This window comes from Dasypus novemcinctus, chromosome 14, assembly GCF_030445035.2.
Source record: "Dasypus novemcinctus isolate mDasNov1 chromosome 14, mDasNov1.1.hap2, whole genome shotgun sequence".
Classification (NCBI taxonomy): Eukaryota; Metazoa; Chordata; class Mammalia; order Cingulata; family Dasypodidae; genus Dasypus; species Dasypus novemcinctus.
The window spans coordinates 65,131,107-65,152,735 of record NC_080686.1 but is presented as its reverse complement, the minus strand read 5'-3'; the positions used below and the strand labels follow the sequence as shown (position 1 = coordinate 65,152,735).

Here is a 21,629-nt window from a genome sequence, read left to right as displayed (position 1 = left end):
AAAGAAGAAAGAGTGAAGAAAAGTGAACATAGTCTGAGGGACCTGTGGGACACCATCAAGCTACCAATATATGCATTGTGGGAATCCCAGAAGGAGAAGAGAGAAGGGGGCAGAAAGAATATTCAAAGAAACAATGACTGAAAGCTTCCCAAATTGAAAGAAAAACATGAATGTACATGTTCAAGACACTCAACTCCAAACAGGAAAAACCAAAATAGACCCATACTGTAGCATAATATAATCAAACTGTTGAATACCAGAGATAAAGAGAGAATTCTTAAAGCTGCAAGAGAGAAGCAATGTGTCATATGCAAGGGAGCCTCAATGAGATTTAGTGCCATTTTCTCAGCGGAAACCACAGAGGCAAGAAGGCAATGGAAATATTTGAAGTGGTAAAATTTTAAAAATGGCAGTCAAGAACTCTATATCTGGTAAAACTTTGTCGGAAATGAGGAAGAGATTAAGGCATTCCCAGGTAAACAAAAACTGAAGGAGTTCTACTAGACTGGACATGCTAAGGGGAGTTCTGTAGGTTGAAGGGAAAGGACAATAGACAATGGATCAAAGCCACATGAAGTAATAAAGATCTCTAGTGAGGGTAATGACATGAGTATAAATGCCAGTACTATTGTAATTTTGATTTTTTTTTTTCTCTCTCCCCTTTCCCCCACCCCTCAGTTGTCTGTTTTCTGTGTCCATTTGCTGCATGTTCTTGTTTTTGTCTGCTTCTGTTGTTGTCAGCGGCATGGGAATCTATGTCTCTCTTTGTTGTGTCATCTTGCTGTGTCAACTCTCTGTGTGCGTGGCACCATTCCTGGGCAGGCTGCACTTCTTTGGCGCTGGGCGGCTTTCCTTAAGGGGCGCACTGCTTGCACGTGGGGCTCCCCTATGTGGGGGACACCCCTGCGTCACACGGCACTCCTTCTGTGCATCAGCACTGCACATGGGCCAGCTCCACACGGGTCAAGGAGGCCCGGGGTTTGAACCACGAACCTCCCATGTGGTAGACGGATGCCCTATCCACTGGGCCAAGTCCGCTTCCCGTGTAATTTTGATTTGTAATCCCACTTTTCACTTCCTACGGGATCTGAAAGGCAAATGCATAAAATGTAATGATAAATAAATGGTTTTGGACTCTATGTGGCAGATGGCGTCTTCCAATCTCAACTGTAGGCTGGCATAAGATTTGTCTCTCACCCTCGGGCTTTACAGGCTCAGCTGCATCTGTAGGCCATCAGGCTCTTCTCTCCTCCTGTGGCCTCTGCCTTGTCTAATGAGCTGTCTCTCCTCTGCTGTCTTTTTTTGTGTTCTCCTGTGTGTCTTATCTCTGTATCTACTCCCATGTGGGAATCTGTTTTATTAGCCCACCAAGGGGATGGGGACTCAACTCTGCATGCCCTAATCATGTGGTTAAATCAAAGCACCAGTCTTAATATAATTTAATCAGACATCTCAGTTGAATCTAATACCATCAAAGGGTATCACGCCCAGAGGACAGACCAGTTTACAAATATAATATCTCTTTTTGAAATTCATAAATAATATCCAGCTACCACAACAGCTTATAGTCAAGAGTTCAGAAAATGGGTTGATAGATGGTAAATGGATAGAATTTTATGATAAATGTAGCAAAATTGTTAGATTTGGTAGATGTAAGTATCTGTGGGATGAGGGCGGGGTAGGGGTATGTTGGAGTCCTTTGTATGGAGTTTGTATTTTTGTAACTATTCCGTAAATTTGGAAGTATTTCAAAATAAAAAGTGAAAAAAAATTACTTCTGACATTTGGGTTTCTTGAAATTCATGTGCAAATTATTTGCATATTGGCAAATGACATGTCGTAGTATGACTATAAAGCACTGTTTCTTAAAAATTAAAATATATAGAGTGGTAAATATTTTGTCGACAGCCTATAGAAATATTCAAATACATATTTTGAAAGGAAATCAGAAATTTAATTACAAATACCTTTCTTTTAAATAAATTGCTTGTTAAAATTTAATCCACTTTAGACTGCATTGTTTTATCATTGATTTTGCTTAATTCCCAAATATGGCTGATCATCAGAACTCTAAGTTAGAAAGCAGAAGGCTTGGGGTCTAGGAATTTTTTGTAAGCCACCCAGGAAATTCTGATAATCAGCTAGTTTGGAAGTCAGTTATTTAGATGGTGAAATTGAGAATTTGTTCAAATGAGATAAAGCTGAACAGGAAGGTTTATGTTTCAGTTAATAGGACTACAATTCTAATTGATATTCAAAAACTAAAGAGGTGCTTAGTAGTGAGAAGAGTTTATTCCTGAACAGATTTCCTAGTATGAAATCGGAAATGACCAATATAGTATAAATAAAATTTATAAGATATTTCAAAGCAGTCATTAAGAGCAAATGTATTATAATATTAAAATGTAATATCAGAGGTATAATACATAAGAGCCAGGAAGATATCCTTCAGTTAAACTTGAGTTGAGCTCTTAATAGAAAAGAACCTGATTTTTAGCTACATATTTTAAGATATGTACAAATTTTCCCCCTCCCTCTTCATTGTATCCCCAGTGCTTAGCACAGTGTCTAGTATATTGTAGGTGCTCAGTAAACATTTAAAGAATACATTAATGGGAAAAGGATTTGACAAAACAAAACTAGAATTATTAAAGGATGGGACATTAGTTCTTTTTGTAAAGGTCAAAGAGATTGGTACTTGTTTTTAGAACAAATAAAAGAAGGTAAAAGGACAGTTAAATATTTCAAACGTTTTCCGAGGTTATTGTGAAACATACTTAAAAATCTTACTGGCAGCGGACTTGGCCCAGTGGTTAGGGAGTCCGTCTACCACATGGGAGGTCCGTGGTTCAAACCCCGGGCCTCCTTGACCCTTGTGGAGCTGGCCCATGAGCAGTGCTGATGCGTGCAAGGAGTGCCCTGCCACGCAGGGGTGTCTCCCGCGTGGGGGAGCCCCACGCGCAAGGAGTGTGCCCCCTAAGAACAGCTGCCCAGCGCGAAAGAAAAGTGCAGCCTGCCCAGGAACGGTGCCGCACACATGGAGAACTGACACAACAAGATGACGCAACAAAAAGAAACACAGATTCCCGTGCCGCTGACAATAACAGAAGGGGGCAAAGAAGATGCAACAAATAGACACACAGAACAGACAACCAAGGTGGGGAGGGGAGAGAAATCAATCAATCAATCAATCAATCTTTAAAAAAATACATTATTTTTAAAAAAAAGCTTCCTGAGAAAAATAATACCTACAAGGTACATGTAAAGACAATTTTTTTTTAGGAGGTACTGGGGATTGAACCTGGGACCTTATACATGGGAAACAAACACGCAACCACTGAGCTACACCCACTGCTCAAGACAATTTTTAAATTGTAGATTCTGCCAATCTCTAGTGTGCATCTCACCCTTAATTCCAAGGAACTTACTCTAGTAAACATTTTCAAAAACTGTTTCTAGTCCTAGAGTAAGGCATACCCATAAATTGCTTAAAAATCCATGTTATTACCTGCCTAACTTTACTTATGGGTATAAAAGTAGATTAGCTGGCAGTAAAGTAGCAACTACAATCTGCTATAGAGGTGCCTATTATCTGTCTAACACTATGCTAAATGTTACATAAAGCACTAAAGGAATAGCTGCTCAAAGTTTTTATTCACTTCAGTTCCTTCTTGGCCAGGTTTTACTCTTTCCATCTTCCACACTCCCCACCACCTTTCTTTCATTTGCTTTACTCCCCCTAGGTCATGTTGGGTTTTTTTCCCCAATTTATTTATGTTTAATTAAAGTTAATAGATCACAAGAAATGTTACATTAAAAAACATAAAAGGGAAGCAGACTTGGCCCAATGGATAGGGTGTCCACCTATCACATGGAGACAGACAAAACCAAGGGCTGGTTCTTTGAGAAGATCAATAAAATTGACAAACCCTTAGCGAGACTAACAAAGAAAATAAGATGCAAATATACAAAATAAGAAATGAGAAAGGAGGTATCACCACTGACCCCACAGAAATAAAGACAATCTTAAGAGGATACTTGGAAAAACTATATTCCAACAAAAATGACAATGCAGAGGAAATGGACAAATTCCTAGAAGCACATAAGCAGCCTATATTGATGGAAGAAGAAATTGACCATCTCAACAAACCAATCACAAGTAAAGAGATAGAATCAGTCATTAAAAACCTCACAACTAAGAAGAGCCCAGGGCCAGACGGCTTCACAGCTAATTCTACAAAATATTCTGGAAAAAACTAGCACCAATCCTGCTGAAACTTTTCCGAAAAATCCAAACAGAAGGAGTGTTACTGAACTCATTCTATGATGCCAACATTACCCTAGTACCAAAGCCAAACAAAGACACCACAAGAAAGGAAAATTACAGACCAATTTCTCTAATGAACCTAGACGCAAAAATCCTCAACAAAATACTTGCTAAATGTGTTCAACAACACATTAAACGAATTATACACCATGATCAAGTGGGATTCATTCCGGGTATGCAGGGATGGTTCAACATAAGGAAATCAGTCAATGTAATACACCATATAAACAGATTGAAGGAAAAAAAATCACATGATTATATCAATAGATGCGGAAAAAGCATTTGACAAAATACAGCACCCTTTCTTGATAAAACACTGAAAAAGATTGGAATACAAGGAAATTTTTTGTGCGTGATAAAGAGTATATATGAAAAACCCACAGCCAGCATCGTTTACAATGGTGAAATCCTAAAATCCTTCCCGCTAACATAAGGAAAAAGACAAGGATGCCCACTCTCTCCCTTTCTATTTAACATTCTCTTAGAAGTACTTGCTCGAGCACACAGGCAAGAACCAGATATAAAAGGCATTCATATAGGAAAGGAAGGAGTCAAAATTTCATTATTTGCAGATGACATGATCCTATACATAGAAAACCCTGAGAGGTCTACAACAAAGCTTCTAGAACTCATAAATGAGTTTAGTAAAGTCGCAGGTTATAAGATCAATGTGCAAAAATCAGTAGCATTTCTGTACACCAATAATGAGCAAGATCAGGAGGAAATCAAGAAACAAATACCATTTACAATAGTAAAAAAAATCAAATACCTAGGAATAAATTTAACTAAAGATGTAAAAAACTTACAGAGAACTACACAAGACTGTTCAAGGAAATCCAAGAAGACCTATATAAATGGAAGAATATTCCCTGTTCATGGATAGGAAGACTAAATATTATTAAGATGTCTATCCTACCAAAACTGATCTACACATTCAATGCAGTCCCAATAAAAATCAACACAGCATTCTTTAAGGAACTAGAAAAACTAACTGTGAAATTTATTTGGAAAGAAAAGAGGCCCCGAATAGCCAAAGACATACTGAAAAAGAAAAATGAAATTGAAGGAATCACACTACCTGACTTCAAAACATACTACAAAGCTACAGTAGTGAAAACAGCATGGTATTGGCACAAGGAAAGATACACAGACCAATGGAACTGAACTGAGAGTTCTGATATAGATCCTCATATATATAGCCATATAATATTCGATAAAGCCACCAAAGCCTCTCAACTGGGAGAGAATGGCCTGTTCAAAAAATGGTGCCTGGAGAACTGGATATCCGTATGTAAAAGAATGAAAGAGGATTACCATCTCACACCTTATACAAAGATTAACTCAAGATGGATCAAAGACCTAAATATAGGAGCCAAGACCATAAAGACTTTGGAAAGCAGTGTAGGAAAGCATCTACAAGACCTTGTAATAGGAAATGGCTTCATGAACTTCACACCAAAAGCACGAGCAGCAAAAGAACAAATAGATAAATGGGACCTCCTCACAATTAAAGCCTTCTGCACCTCAAAGGAGTTTGTCATGAAAGTGAAAAGAGAGCCTACACAATGGGAGAAAATATTTGGTAGCCATATATTCGATAGGAGACTTATAACTTGCATATATAAAGAACTCCTATATCTTGAAAATAAAAAGATAAACAACCCATTTAAAAAATGGGAAAAAGATTTAAATGGACACTTCTCCAAAGAAGAAATACAAATGGCTAAAAAGCACATGAAAACGTGCTCAAAATCACTAGCTATCAGGGAAATGCAAATCAAAACTACAATGAGATGCCATCTTACTCCCATAAGATTGGCAGCTATGAAAAAAACAGAAGACTACAAATGCTGGAGAGGATGTGGAGGAATGGGAACACTCATCCATTGCTGGTGGGAATGCAGAAGGATCCAACCATTCTGGAGGACGGTTTGGCAGTTTCTCAAAAAACTAACCATAGAGTTGCCATATGACCCAGCAATTCCACTGCTGGGTATATACCCAGCAGAATTGAAAACAAAGACACAAACTGATATATGCACACCAATGTTCATAGCAGCATTTTCACTATTGCCAAAAGCTGGAATCAACCTAAATACCCGTCAACAGATGAATGGATAAATAAAATGTGGAATATACATACAATGGAATACTACTCAGCTTTAAGAACAAATACACTACCAACTCATGTGATAACATGGATGAATCTTGAGAACCTTATGTTGAATGAAGCAACCCAGGCATTGAAGGACAAATACTACATGACCTCAATGATATGAAATAAGTAAACCAAGCTTCCTCAGAGAGCTAGAGACTAGATGATAGGCTTACAGGAAATCGGGGGGTAGAGGAAGGATGTAAGCTGACATCTACAGGGGTGAAATCTATGATAAGCTAGAGGTAAGTATATGTACAAGGAAGGGATAAAATGGGGGCATAGGGTTACCTTTGGGTGGGGCTTTGTGGGCTAGAGGGGGGCTAGGGATGGGAGGATGGGTAATATTGCCCAAGAAATTGGGGGGAGGGTGGGGCAACATGAACATAGGAGATTGTCAGGTATTTGGTTGAGAATATAATGCTGAGAAAACCTTTTCAAAAATATAATAAGGACAGTTACCTGTTTAAGATACTTAAAGGGGATAATCTGACGCAGGAGAGACTCCTAGGGAATATGTGAATGCTCATTTTGCCAGAGTGGGTTATATCATTGGGTAGAGACCCATATAATGAGAGTGAAGGTATACCCACATCCTGGGGAGGACTGATGCCATCAAATGGAGGGAACTGTATCTCTCAAGAGAAATGGTGGCTCCCAGGGCATTAGGGCAGTTGAGCATGTCAAGCCCTCAACACTGTTGCAAATATCTCTGAACATGGCTCTTCAAGAAATGAAGATTGACTGTCACTGTGGGCCCTAAAGGGAGGGGCAAATAGGTATTGAATAGATGGAACCAGTGTAACTGTGTGGGCAATAGAAGTGTTTCACAAGAGTACACAAGGATGGATATAAGACATGTAAAATTACACCAAAAATATATAGGGGCTGATAGGCTAAAATGTAAATCATAATGTAAAACATAAGATAACTAAAAATTTAGAAAATTGTATAGTCTAAAATATAAACCACAATGTAAACACAAATGTTACCTTGTTTGAAAGCTATTGTCTCAATATCTGTACATCAGTTTCAGTAAATATGGTATGAATATGTAAAAAGATTATTGCTGTGGAAGGAAAAGGTTTTATGTTGGATATGTGGGAGTACTGTATATTGTATATATGAATTACTGTGATCTAAAACTATTGTGAAGATAAACTTAATAATTAGAAAAAAGAAAAGATAGAATGTAGAATTTTTCCAAATTAATATGTATTCTATATCTAAGCTTTAAACTCATCGCTATATTCCATTTTACTGTTAAGGGAACCTGGCAATACATTGGGCTTCACTTTTCAGGAAGTTTTGGATCACAGAGAGGTTCAACAATGGCAGCGGAGGAATACTCGTGTGGGATGTTATTGATAGGGGACACACGGTTGGCAGGGAGTTCTCCAGGGCATATATCCAGGGTACATAAAAATGTCTGGATATTTTCATAGTGGAAACAATTAAAAACAACAACTGAGGGAGTGCTGAGTTCCTAGCCAGGGGAGCTCTAACACAGTCCCTAGAGGAACAGCAACAATCCCCCAAATGCAATGGCAAAGACCAAAAAAGAACGAAGGTCCAACAATGAGCCCCTGATACTAATGACTATGCTTGTGAGCCTGTGCACCTGAAAAAAGAACAAGGCCTAGAGCAGCAGTGTGCCTAAGAGTTAACTCCTGAGAGCCTTTGTGTTGCTCAAATGTGGCCAGTCTCGAAGCCAAACTCAGCATGTAAATTCATTGCCTTCCCCCCAGCGTGGGAGATGACTCCCGGGGATAAGCCTCCCTGGTGCAAAGGGATTACTACCAAGTACCAGCTGATGATATAACTAAAAAATGACCTTGAATAAAAGATTCAACTTGGAGCAGCCGAATATCTCTGTCTATATATAATATCAGGAGTTAAAAATGTTGTTTGATCTAAATCAAGGGGGAAATGGAAAGGACAAATGAGTTTATATGGCTATGAGTCTCCAAAAAAGAGCCAGAAGGTTATCAGAGGGGGTGCCCTTATGCAAACCTGAGCAGAGTCCCAGAGACAGATAAAGCAGATACAACCCCAGGTATTGGTTCTTCTGAGGGCTACAGAGACCCACAGGTTTTATGGTCATGGCAGATGGAGTTCAGTGCCATGTCAGTTGGCCCTTCTTTGGCGTTGGTGTTTCTGTGTGATGGAGCTGGACTCAGATGTGATCTCTTTTCACAAGCCTTTCCTGTTACTTTACCAGAGTTGTAGTTGGTGCTGGGGTTTAATATATACCCAGGGGATCTGAATCTCTAAACTGACCATGTGATAGCCAGGCCCTGAGCCTCAACAGACTTCAGCTCCTACACTCTGGTTTATTGGACTTACCCCACTCAGCTAACATGGAGTTGAAGAAGGTCAACCACCACACCATGGAGCCAAGAGTGCCTACAACTGAAAGCAGGAGGATTGCATCCAGCATCCATGTGGAATCAAAGTGCCCTCTTGACATAGATGTGGAGTGGACACAACCAATCCAAGGTGCACAGGATGGAGGAATAGAATATGGATTAGAGTGGACTTACTGATATTCTATTCATGAACTATCGTGGTTAGTAATTGAAGAAAATGTGACATTGGTGTGGAGAAAGTGGCCGTGGTGGCTGCTGGGTATGGGGAATGGGAGAAAGAGATGAGATGTGGAGGCGTTTTCGGGACTTGGAGTTGTCCTGGGTGGTGCTGCAGGGACAATTACCAGACATTGTATTTCCTTCCATGGCCCACTGGATGGAACGTGGGAGAGTGTGGGCTCTGATGTGGACCATTGCCCATGAGGTGCAGCAATGCTCACAGATGTATTCACCAAATGCAATGAATGTCTTATGATGATGGAGGAGAATGTTGCTTTTGGGGGGTCAGGGGGGTGGGGGTATATGGGGACCTCATATTTTTTTAATGTGATATTAAAAAATGAATAAAGACAAAAAAAAAGAAAGAATGGTGCTGCACACACAGAGAGCTGACACAACAAGATGACGCAACAAAAACACAGATTCCCAGTGCCGCTGATAAGGATAGAAGCTGTCACAGAAGAACACACAGCGAATGGACACAGAGAGCAGACAACAGGGGGAGGGGAGAGAAATAAATTAAAAATATTAAAAAAACAAAAACAGCATTATTTTTAAAAAATAATAAAAACAAAAAAAAACCCAAAAAACATAAGAGGTTCTCATATAACCCATTCTCTACCCCCCACCACATCATTTTTGTAAATTGTATTTTTTTGAAGATATATACATCACACAAAAAAATGTTACATTAAAACATATAAGGTTCTCCCACACCAACAATCTCCCTCATCATTGTGGCACACTCATTGTACTCGGTGAACACATTTTGGGGCGCTGCTGCACTATACAGATAATAGTTTACCCTGTAGTTCACACTCTCCCCCAAGTTACATTCAGTGGGTTATGGCAGGATATATAAAGTCCAGCATCTGACCCTGCAGTATCATTAAGGACAACTCAAAATTCCAAAAATGCCCCCGCATCACATCTCTTCTACCCTCTCCCTGCCCTCAGCAACTACTGTGGCCACTTTCTCCACCTCGATGCTAAAATTTTTACTATTACTCGTCATAATAGTTTTATAGTAGAATATCAGTAAGTCCACTCTAGTTCACATTTTATTCCTCCATTCTGTGGGCCCTGGGATGGTGATGTCCTCTCTACCTCTAGATCAAAAGGGGCTTAGATTCCACATGGATGATGGATGCAAAGATTGTTAATTTAAAAATTTTAAAGTACACTGTGGCCATCCTATTTCTCAATTAGCCAGAAAATCAGATTCTTTTATAATTCCTTTATTTTGTTTCTTTGCAAAATAAACATTTTCGTTTTTCACATTTTACTAGTAATGGGATTTCCCCACTTAACTTTGGGATAAAAGTTAGTTCTCCAACTTTGGGAAGAATTTAACAGTGTTAAAATTTCTGAAAATCTTTTCATTTCAGGTTGACTTATCAAAGGATCTCCCTCACTGGAACACACTTAAATCAGAGGAGAAGTATTTTATCTCCCATATTTTAGCCTTTTTTGCAGCCAGTGATGGAATTGTAAATGAAAACTTGGTAAGATTTTGTTTTATTTTAGTATTGTTCACATTCAGCAGTTTAAGTGATGGTAATTTCTTTGATAATGGTGTAAGATTAGATTGAGCCTGAAAAAAAGATGTCCAATAAATTAAGTATATGATGCTTCACTCTTGAAATTATTTTTCTGGTGAATGTCAGAAGAGAAGGTACATTTCTGTCATTGACTAGCAAAATGCCATGAAGTCAAACTTAAATTGTATGCATCAATACTACTAGCATGTATAAATATGAGCTTGATTTTTACACTTATTTTTTAATTTATTTGTTTTTAAACAAATCTGTTTTATTTTGTTAAATCAATTTTATTGATTCACATTAATAAAGCATGCAATTCATCCAAAGTGTACAATTGATGGTATTTGTTATAATTGTATAGTTGTGCACTAATCATTTCAGTCATTATTAGAGCTGTTTCATTATTTCAATAATAATAAAAAACAGAAAAACAAGAAAATTCTTTTCAATCACTTTATGCTTCCCCTGCTGTACATAGCTGCTGTTTTTGGCTATTCTTGCACATTTATTTATTTGTGTATAATCAGTAGCTCTTAGTATAATCACAATGTTGTGCATTCATCACCACAAAACATTTTAGAACAGTTTTTTTACACCAAAAAGAAAAACTCCACGTCCCTTAGCAGTCACCTCTTAATCCTGTCTTTCCCCAGCCCTTCATACCACTAACCTAATTTCATCTTTATAAATTGATTTATATTTATATTTTATGTAAATGGAATCATACAATATGTAGTACTTTGTGTCTGGTTTCTTTCTTTGTCTGATATTAAGATCTTATAGTATTAACATACATTTGTTTAGTTTTGAAGAAAAACAGTCATATATACAATTTTACCTATATTCATATTTCACATGTGGTTTTACTCTGCTACACAGTCCCATGTTAAAATTTTTAGCTTTCTTTTTATTATAGTAATATATGTTACCTTAGACTTTCTCTTTAAACCACTGTCATACCCACATAATAGTACTGCTTGTTACAGACATTATGTTGTGCTTTCATCTTTTCTATTCATTTCCAAAGATAACACACATCCTTTTTACCAATTCTGACAGTTAACCCTCAACTTGCCATTCTCTAACTTCCTTCTATTTTCTGGTGACCCATATTCAAGTTACTAACTCCTTGAGATTACACAATATATGTAGTTCATAGTAGCGCAGTCATACGGTATTTGTCCTTTTGTGTCTGGCTTGCTTCACTCAGCATAATGTGCTGCAGCTTCATCCATATCGTTACATGCTTTATAACTTCATTTCTTCTTAGAACTGCATAATATACCATCATGTTTATACACCTTTATCCATTCATTGGTTGATGGACAGCTGGGTTGTTTCCATCTTTTAGCAATCATGAATAACATTGCTATGAACATCAGTGTGCAGATATTTGGGTCACTGCTCTTATCTTCTGGTTATATATCCAGTAGTGGTATTGCCAGGTCATGTGGCAAATCTATATTCAACTTCTTTAGGAACTGCCAGTCTTCCACAGTGGTTGTACCGTTCTGCATTCCCACCAACAGTGAATAAGTGTTCCTATCTCTTCATGTCCTCTCCAACACTTCTAGTTCTCTGTCCTTTTTTTTTCTTTTAATTTTTTCTCTTTTTTTAATAGTAGTCGTTCTAATAGATATAAAATGATATCTCATTGTAACTTTGATTTGCAGTGCCTAATCACTAGTGATGTTGAACATTTTTTTCATGTTTTTCTCCCCTTTCCATTTGTGTTTCTTCTTTGGACAAATGTCAATTCAGGTCTTTTGCCCATTTTTTTATTTGGGTCATTTGTCTTTTTATTGTTGAGTTGTATGATCTCTTCATATATCATGGATATTAAATTCTTATCAGATATGTGATTTCCAAATATTTTCTCCCATTGAGTGGGCTGACTTCCCTCTTTTGACTCCTTTAAGGTGCAAAAGGTTTAATTTTGAGGAGGTCCCATTTATCTTTTTTTTTCTCTTTTTGTTGCTCATACTTTGGGTATAAAGTCCTAGAAATCACCTACCACAGGGTCTTGAAGATGTTTCCCTATATTTTCTTCTAGCAGGGCTATGTTCCTGGCTTTTATATTTAGGTCTTTGATTCATTTTGAGTTGATTCTTGTATAGGGAGTGAGATTAGGTCTCCTCTTTTATTCTTTTGGTTATGGATATCCAGTTCTCTAAGCACCATTTGTTAAAGAGACTCTTTTGTACCATGAACGTGGCTTTGGTAGGTTTGTCAAAAACCAGTTGATCATAGAGGTAAGGGTTTATTTCTGGACTCTCAAGTCTATCCCACTGATTAAGGTGTCTATCTTTATGTCAATACTATGCTGCTCTGACCACTGTAGCTTTGTAATACGTTTCAAGGTCAGGCAGTGAAATTCCTCCCATGTCACGTTCCTTTTTAGAATGCGTTTGGCTGTTTGGGTGCATCATCCATTCCAAATGAATTTGATAATTGCCTTTTCTATTTCTGTAAAGTAGGCTGTTGGAATTTTGATTGAATTGAATTGAATTTATGAATCAGTTTGGGTAAGTTTGACAGCTTCACAATAGTCAGTCTTCCAATCCATGAACATAGAATATCTTTCCATTTGTTTAGGTTTTCACTGATTTCTTTTAGCACTGTTTTGTAGTTTTCTGCATAGAGGTTCTGTACTTCTTTGGATAAATTGATTCCTAGGAATTTAAGTCTTTTTGTAAATGGATTTTTCCCCCCTGATTTCATCCTCAGATTGTTCAATACTAGTGTACAAAAACATTACTGATTTTTGCATATTAATCTTGTTCAAAAAGCGTTGTAGATATTTCAGAATTTTTAAAATATAGGATCATGTCATCCAAGAATAGTGAAAATTTTACTTCCTCTTATCTAATTTGGATGCCTTTTATTTATTTATTTATTTTATCCTGTCTGATTGCTCTAGCTAGAACTTCTAGCACAATATTGAATAACACTGGTGGTACTGATGCAAAGGCGTGCTGATACAAAGTACCAGAAATCTGTTGACTTTTATAAAGGGTATTTGTTTGGGGTAGAGCTTATAGTCACAAGGCCCTTAAGAGTAAGTTACTTCTCCCACCAAAATCTGTTGCCACGTGTTGGAGCAAGGTGGCTGCTAGTCTCTGCAAGGGTTCAATCTTCCTCTTCCTCTTAATGCTCCATGGTCCCAGCTTCTTCCTATCTCAGCTGTAGGCTGGCATAAGGCTCATCTCTCTTCCCAGGGCTCATCTGTTTCTGGGCTTAGTTGCTCTGCTCTCGCCACAAGGCCAGCTGTAAACTATCAGGTGAAACTATCAGTGGCTTCAGTGTCAAAAAAAACTAAGCTCTCTCCTCTGCCCTGTTGTTTTCTGTGTGATTCCCACCCACCAAGGAGGCAGGGACTCAGTGTCCTACTGATATGGCCGAATCAAAGTTGTAGTCTTAATTTAATAAAGTAAAAGTGAAACCTCTGAATTTCATATGATCAAAGGGTATCATGCCCTGAGGAACAGAACCAATTTACAAACATAATCAGTATTTCTTTTTGGAGTTTATCAATAGTATCAAACTGCCACAAATGGTGACAGTGCACATCCTTGTCTTATTCCTGTCTTACAGGGAAAGCTTTCAACCTTTCCCTGCTGAGTACAGTGTTAGCTGTGGATTTTTCATATATGCCCTTTACCATATCAATCTATAAAATATATTTTCCTTCTATTCCTATATTTCAAAGTCTTTTTATCAAGAAAAGATGATGGATTTTATTGAATTTCTTTTCTGCATTGATCAAGATGATCATGTGTTTTTTTCCTTCAGTTTGTTAATGTGGTACATTTCGTTAATTGATTTTCTTATGTTGAACTACCCTTGCATACCAGGAATCAACCCCACTTGGGTGTGGTATGTAAGCTTTTAATGTGCTGTTGGATTTTATTTAAGTAGTTTGTTGAGCATTTTTACATCTGATTGTTAAGGAGATTGGTCTGTAATTTTCTTCTAGTGTCTTTATCTGGCTTTGATATTAGTGAGATGTTGGCTTGAAAAATGTATAGGGTAATTTTCCCTCCTCTTCAACTTTTTTGAAGAATTTAAACAGGATTGATGTTAATCTTTCTCAAATTTCTTGGTAGAATTCCCCTGTGAAGCCATTTGGTCCTGAATTTCTTTTCCTTGGGAGAACTTTGATTATTGTCTCTTTAAATGTGATTGGTTTGTTATGTTCTTGTAGTATCAGTGTAGGTGGTTTTTTGCATTTCTAGGAATTTGTCCATTTCATCGAGGTTGTCTAGTTTGTTGGCATACATTTTGTCATAATATCCTCTTATGATCCTTTTTATTTCTGGTGGGTCAGTCGTAACTTTCCCCCTTTCATTTCTGATTTTATTTTTTTGCATCTTCTCTCTTTTTTCTTTGTTAGTGTAACTAGGGGGTTGTCAATTTTATTGATTTCCTTGAACTAGCTTTTGGTTTTGTTGATTTTCTCTATTGCTTTTTAATTCTCAATTTCATTTATTTCTGCTCTAATCTTTATTATTTTTTTCCTTCTGTTTGCTTTAGGAATGGTTTGCTGTTCTTTTTCTATTTTCTCCAGTTGTTCAGTCGTATCTTTGATTTTAGCTCTTTCTTCTTTTTTAATATAGGCATTTAGGGCTATAAATTTCTCTTTCATCACTGCCATCAGTGTATCTCATACGTTTTGATAAGTTGTGTTTTATTTTAATTTGTCTCAATATATTTACTAATTTCACTCACAATTTCTTCTTTGACCCACTGATTATTTAGGAATGTGTTGTTCAACCTCCACACATTTGCAAATTTCCCTCTTTCCCATCTATTATTGATTTATAGTTTCATTCCATTTTGATCTGAGAAGGTGCTTTGTTTAATTTCAGTCTTTTTATATTTATTGAGACCTACCTTGTGACCTAACGTGGACTATTCTGGACAAAGATCCATGAGCACTTGAGAAGGATGTATAACTTGCTGAGTTTGGTTTCAACAATCTGTATATGTTTAAGTCTAGCTCTTTTATCATATTGTTCAACTTCTCTAGTTCCTTGCTCATCTTCTGTCTAGTTCTGTCTGATGATGTAAGTGGTGTGTTAAAGTTTCCAAATATTATTGTAGAGATGTCTGTTTCTCCTTTCAGTTTCGCCAGAGTTTGCCTCATGTATTTTGGGGCATCCTCGTTAGGTACACATATATTTATGACTGTTATTTCTTCCTAATGGGTTGTCCCTTTTATTAATTTATAATGACCTTCTGTATCTCTCATAACTTTTGTATTTAAAGTCTGTTTAATCCATTATTAGTATAGCTGCCCCTACTCTTTTTTGGTTACTATTTGTTTGGAGTATCTTTTTCCAACCTTTCATTGTCAGCCAGTTTGTATCCCTGGGTCTAAGGTAAGTCTGTTGTAGGCAGCATATGGATGGCTCGTGTTATTTTATCCATTCTGTCAGCCTGTATCTTATAATTGGGGACTTTTATTTAATTCACATTCAATGATATTACTGTAAATGCATTATTAACTTCTACCTTTTAAATCTTTGGTTTTCATATGCCATATTTTATTTTTGTCTTTTTATCCTTTTGTTTATCCTGCTATTCTTGTTTTCTGTACTCTCCTCCAAGTCTCTTTCTCCTGTCTTTTTCTTTCAGACTATAAAGCTCCTTTAAATATTTCCTGGAAAGGTTGATTCCTTTTCATGAACTTTCTTATTTTCTGTTTGTTTGTGAATATTTTAAATTCACCTTCATATTTGAAGGACAATTTTGCTGGATAAAGAATTCTTGGCTGGCAGTTTTTCTTTTTCAGTACCCTAATTGTATCATACCAGTGTCTTCTTGCCTCCATGGTTTCTGATGAAAAATCCACACTAAATCTTACTGGGCAGCCCTAGTATGTGATGGTTTGCTTCTCTCTTGTTGCTCTCAGAATTTTCTCTTTATTTTTGATGTATGACATTCTGATTAGTATGTGTCTTAGAGTAGGTCTATTTGGATTTATTCTTATTGGGGTACACTTCACTCTTGGATGTGTAAGTTCATTTCTATCATGAGAGTTGAGAAATTTTCAGCCATTTTTTCCTCAAATACTCTCTCGGCCCTTTTTCCCTTTACTTCTCCTTCTGGAACTCCCATGACACATATGTTTTTGCATTTCATGTTATTATTCAACTCCCTGAGCCCCTGCTCAATTTTTTTCCATTCTTTTTTCTCATTCTTTTTTCTCTTCAATTTCAGCTATTCTGTCTTCTGTATCACTTTTTCTTTCTTTTTTTCATTTTGAGTCTTCTGCTGCTGTATGACTCTAATGTGTTTTAAAAACTTTTCCTCCCATAACTGGTATTCTTTTTTTTAAAGAAATCATTTTTTTCATGCATATTAATATATCATTCATCCAGAGTGTACAATCAATGGAATTTACTGTAACCACATAGTTGTGTGTTCATTACTTCAGTCATTATTAGAGCATTTTCATCCCAATTTGTTTTTGATCTCACCTATAGTGTCTTTCATTTCCATGAGCTGTTTCTTTTCTATTCAGGTTTCTAAATTCTTTGTGCTTGCTCTGTGTTGTCTTGATATCATTTATCTCTTTAGCCATATTGTGAAACTCATTATTTTGGCTTTGGAATTTGTATGAATCTTATTGATTAGTTGTTTCATATCCTGTATCTCATTTTGGACTTTTTTTTTAAGATTTATTTCTCTCCCCTTCCCCCCTCCACCCCAGTTGTCTGCTCTCTCTGTCCATTTGCCCTGTGTTCTTCTGTGGCCTCTTCTATCCTTATCAGTGGCACTGGAAATCTGTGTTTCTTTTTGTTGCGTCATCTTGCTGTGTCAGCTCTCCGTGTGTGCGGCGCCATTCCTGGGCAGGCTGCACTTTTTTTGCGCTGGGCAGCTCTCCTTACAGGGTGTACTCCTTGTGCGTGGGGCTCCCCTATGCGGGGGACACCCCTGCCTGGCACGGCACTCCTTGAATGCATCAGCACTGCTCATGGGCCAGCTCCACACGGGTCAAGGAGGCCTGGGGTTTGAACCGCGGACCTCCCATGTGGTAGGCAGAAGCCCTATCCATTGGACCAAGTCTGCTTCCCTCATTTTGGACTTTGATATAATCCTTTTCTTGGTCCATTTCTTCCATTTTCTTAGTATGGCTTGTAACTTTTTGCTAAGGTCTAGGGATCTGGTTATAATGGTTAATTTACTCAGATGCTCAATTTCTCTCTTTTTTGTAAGGTTTAGTGATGGGAGGTTGTGTGTTACTGCTTTTCTTTGATTCTTGGTTCAACTCATTCTGGGTCTTTAGGATTGTCCTTGTTAGTTGCTCAAATCTGGTCCCTGAACCCAATAAAGGTTGCAGACCTGCTTCCAAGGGTCTTAGACAGGGAGGATGTAAAGGCCTGAGAAAGCCTCTCATTTAATTTCCTTTCATGCGCTTCCTTCACCCGTCAGCAGATGGCACTCTTTGGAAGCCATCTTAGTTCAATACCTGGTTAGAGTGTGTGTCTGTAACACCGACTGGATCAATGTGAAGGTTAAGAGCCTCCTAATTCAGTCTTTCTCAGAGGCAGTTCTCCAACATTTGCTCACAGCCTCCTCCTTTTTCATGGGTGAGAACTAATTCCACTCTCCTCTGCTTCCTTAAAAACCAGTCCTGGTCAGTAGAGAGGAAGATTGAGAGGGTTGGATCTCTTTAGTCCCTTGGCTCCCAAGGCAAACAGTGGCATGGCCCTACCCAGCCTGGAAGGGCTCGTGGGACACAGCAGAACAAATTTGTGATTCAAAAGCTGAATCAGCTTTAGGCTGTATCCTTCTTTGTCCCCTTTCCTCAGAGGTAGACTCCTGGGACCCCCTTTGTCTGTAGCTGCCAGCCCTGAGACCTAAAAATTCAAAAGTTTCTGTAGGGTGGAGAGGTGCTCACAGTTGCAGCTCATCATGAGTTTTTTCCTTTGCCCCTCTCTCTCTGCTGCGTGGTGTCTAGCCTTCATCTGGTGTCCTAAACCCTAGAACATTTTCAGCTATTTATGCCTAGCCTCTAGCTATTTTTCTGGGAGAGGAGAGTTCCATGTCTTTATTGTCTGCTGTCTTTCCAGAAGTTCTCTATCCTTAGATAGTAATCCTAATAGAGAACCTGACTTCAGTAACCCTTTTCAGAGCTCTGTAATGGAGTTCACAGTTCTGGCTCCCCATTTTGAAGCTTTTAATCAGTGACAGCTTTCTATTTAAAGAGAATAGAAAGACAAAACTTTTTAATAGGAACAGGAAGGAAGCTTCAGTAAATGATTGATCTATTTACTGACAAAAAAATGACTTAATATTATTCTACAAGTAAAATAATTATTTTTGGTAGATGTTCTAAAATTTATTTGCTTATAGGCAGTATGTCCACAGGTCAATTTGCTTAATTGCTTGAGCATAAAAAAATTTTTTTAATATAAAATAAGGGAAGTGGATGTAGCTCAAGTAGTTGAGCACCTGTGTCCCACATGGGAGGTCCTGGGTTTGGTCCCTGATTACTCCTAAAAACAAAAATAAACAAACGAAAAAACCAACTCAGTGAAGCCAGTGTGGTTCAGTGGTTGAGCACCAGCTTCCCACATACGATGACCAAGGTTCAAATATAAATTAATTAATTAAATGAAAATAAAAAAGAATACATTATGCAAGTAATTTATTATGGAGAGTTAATAGGTAAACAATAGTATTTAAAATAATCTGTAATAATCTTTTTGACCTGTTTGTATGTGATAGGCAGGTTTTAAATGATAAATTTGATGTCCAGATTCTGATTTGCAGTATTTAATCCAATGTTTAATGAAAACCCGCAGAATTGGATATATCTGTTTCCCTTATTTCTTAGGTGGAGCGGTTTAGTCAGGAGGTACAGGTTCCAGAGGCTCGCTGTTTCTATGGCTTTCAAATACTCATCGAGAATGTTCACTCAGAGATGTACAGTTTGCTAATCGACACTTATATCAGAGATCCCAAGAAAAGGTATTACTGCTGAGATTTTATTTACAAAGGTTTATCCTTTACTTCAAAACTAAACAATGGGGAAAGATGATTCAAATATGGGAGCTGAGGAGGTTTCTACTGCTTAATATTGTGTTGGATTTAAAAAAAAAAACACCTGTTTAGAACCATTTAATCTTTTTTTATTGTTATTCTTCATTTTTAGAACCAGTTAATCTTTAGAAATCAAATCTAAAAAAATTAGCACCTTGTTTATAAGTTGAATACTTGAATTTAATCAATTTTATATCAGACCAGATCTAAAACCACTAATTTGAGTTTTACTTTCAATTCTATATCCCTACGTCCTCATGGCTCCCTCATCTGTTTGCTTGTTGTTTTTGCTCATTGTTTTTGCTTGTTGTTTGTGCTCATTGTGTGCTTGGTTTTTTTTCCTTATTGTCAACTTGTCTATGTTTTCTTTAAGAGGCACCATGAACCGAACCCAAGACCCCCCATGTGGGAGGTGGTGTTATCTGCTTGAGATCTGCTCCCTCTCGTTTGTTTTTGCTTAATGTCAGCTTATTGTCTGCTCTCTGTTTGTCTTCTTTAGGAGGCATAGAACTGAATCTGGAACCTGCCATGTGGGAGGTGGATGCTCAACTGCTTGCGCCACATCTGCTCCCCTCAATTCTATGGCTTATAGACATGCAAAAATATGGGAAAACTGTAGATCTGGTAACATACCATAGAGTTGCAATTACTAGCTAGTTATGAAAAACAGGTGAATAACATTGTCATTAATTCTTCTTTTTTCAGGGAATTTTTATTTAATGCAATCGAGACAATGCCATTTGTTAAAAAAAAAGCAGACTGGGCCTTGCGGTGGATAGCAGATAGAAAATCTACTTTTGGTATGTAGTTGATATTTATATGGTCAAATATACCTCAGGTGATACAACCCTATTTTATGTGGTGTGACTGTTCTATATTAATGAAATTTGCAACATGGAAAATGAACACAAATGTCTCAATGCTCACCTTTAGTAGAATCTTTACTCTTACTTATTAGAAATCTGTGGGAAGTGGACTTGACCCAATGGATAGGGTGTCCGCCTACCACATGGGAGGTCCACAGTTCAAACCCCGGGCCTCCTTGACCCATGTGGAGCTGGCCCATGCTCAGTGCTGATGCATGCAAGGAGTGCCATGCCACGCAGGGGTGTCCCCCGCCTAGGGGAGCCCCATGTGCAAGGAGTGAGCCCATAAGGAGAGCCGCCCAGCATGAAAGAAAGTGCAGCCTGCCCAGGAATGGCACTGCACAAACGGAGAGCTGACACAACAAGATGACGCAACAAAAAGAAACAGATTCCCGGTGGCACTGGTAAGGATAGAAGTGGTCACAGAAGAACAAACAGCGAGTGGACACAGAGAGCAGACAACTGGGTGGGGGGGAAGGGGAGAGAAATAAATAAAATAAAAAATAAATCTTAAAAAAAAAAAAAAAGGAAACCTGTGGTAAATAATCTAAAGCTGTTACCTGTTCTGTTCAATAAGTTGAAAGTCAGAACGTTGAGATATCAGTGCATATTACATGTAATTACATGAGAAAAGCAGTGCTTCTCAATGTGTATAAAAATCATCTGGAGACTTTGTGGGAAAAAACCTGAAGAATCCTGGTCCAAAACCAGAGTGTGATTTAAGAGGCCAGGGTGAGACTGAAGGATATGCATTTTATTCCCAGCTGATTCTCTCACAGGGGGTTTGGGAAGCACACTTTGAGAAATAGTGGTTTTAGAGGAAAAATGAAGGGTAGTATTAAAATACACACTGAAAATAGTATGGATAGGTACTGACAGAAAAATGAAGAACAGGCTCATAGAAAGCATGTATTCAATGACACTACCAAAGAAAGGCAGAGAAGAAGAAATAGAGAAAACCTAGGAGGGTGGCAGTTACCATGTGAGAACATTATGGACTCCACTTAGGTTCTCTCCATTGCTTAATCTCGGAGCAAACCCCATTTAGGGTTCAGATTTAGGGTATCAGGAAAGAACACATTCTAAAATGGTGTAGGG

At 37.8% G+C, this 21,629-nt stretch overlaps 1 protein-coding gene across 12 annotated transcripts in view; it reads left to right on the top strand.

The window, feature by feature from the left end:
• RRM2B (ribonucleotide reductase regulatory TP53 inducible subunit M2B) overlaps positions 1-21,629 on the top strand; it is a 158,080-nt gene that overhangs the window by 15,578 nt on the left and 120,873 nt on the right. For all 12 annotated transcript variants that reach the window (XM_058275845.2, XM_071207963.1, XM_058275846.2 and 9 more), the window contains 3 exons: positions 10,459-10,575; positions 19,460-19,593; positions 20,371-20,465. In XM_058275845.2, the coding sequence (XP_058131828.1) occupies positions 10,459-10,575; positions 19,460-19,593; positions 20,371-20,465 (346 nt within the window). The remainder of the gene's footprint in view (positions 1-10,458; positions 10,576-19,459; positions 19,594-20,370; positions 20,466-21,629) is intronic.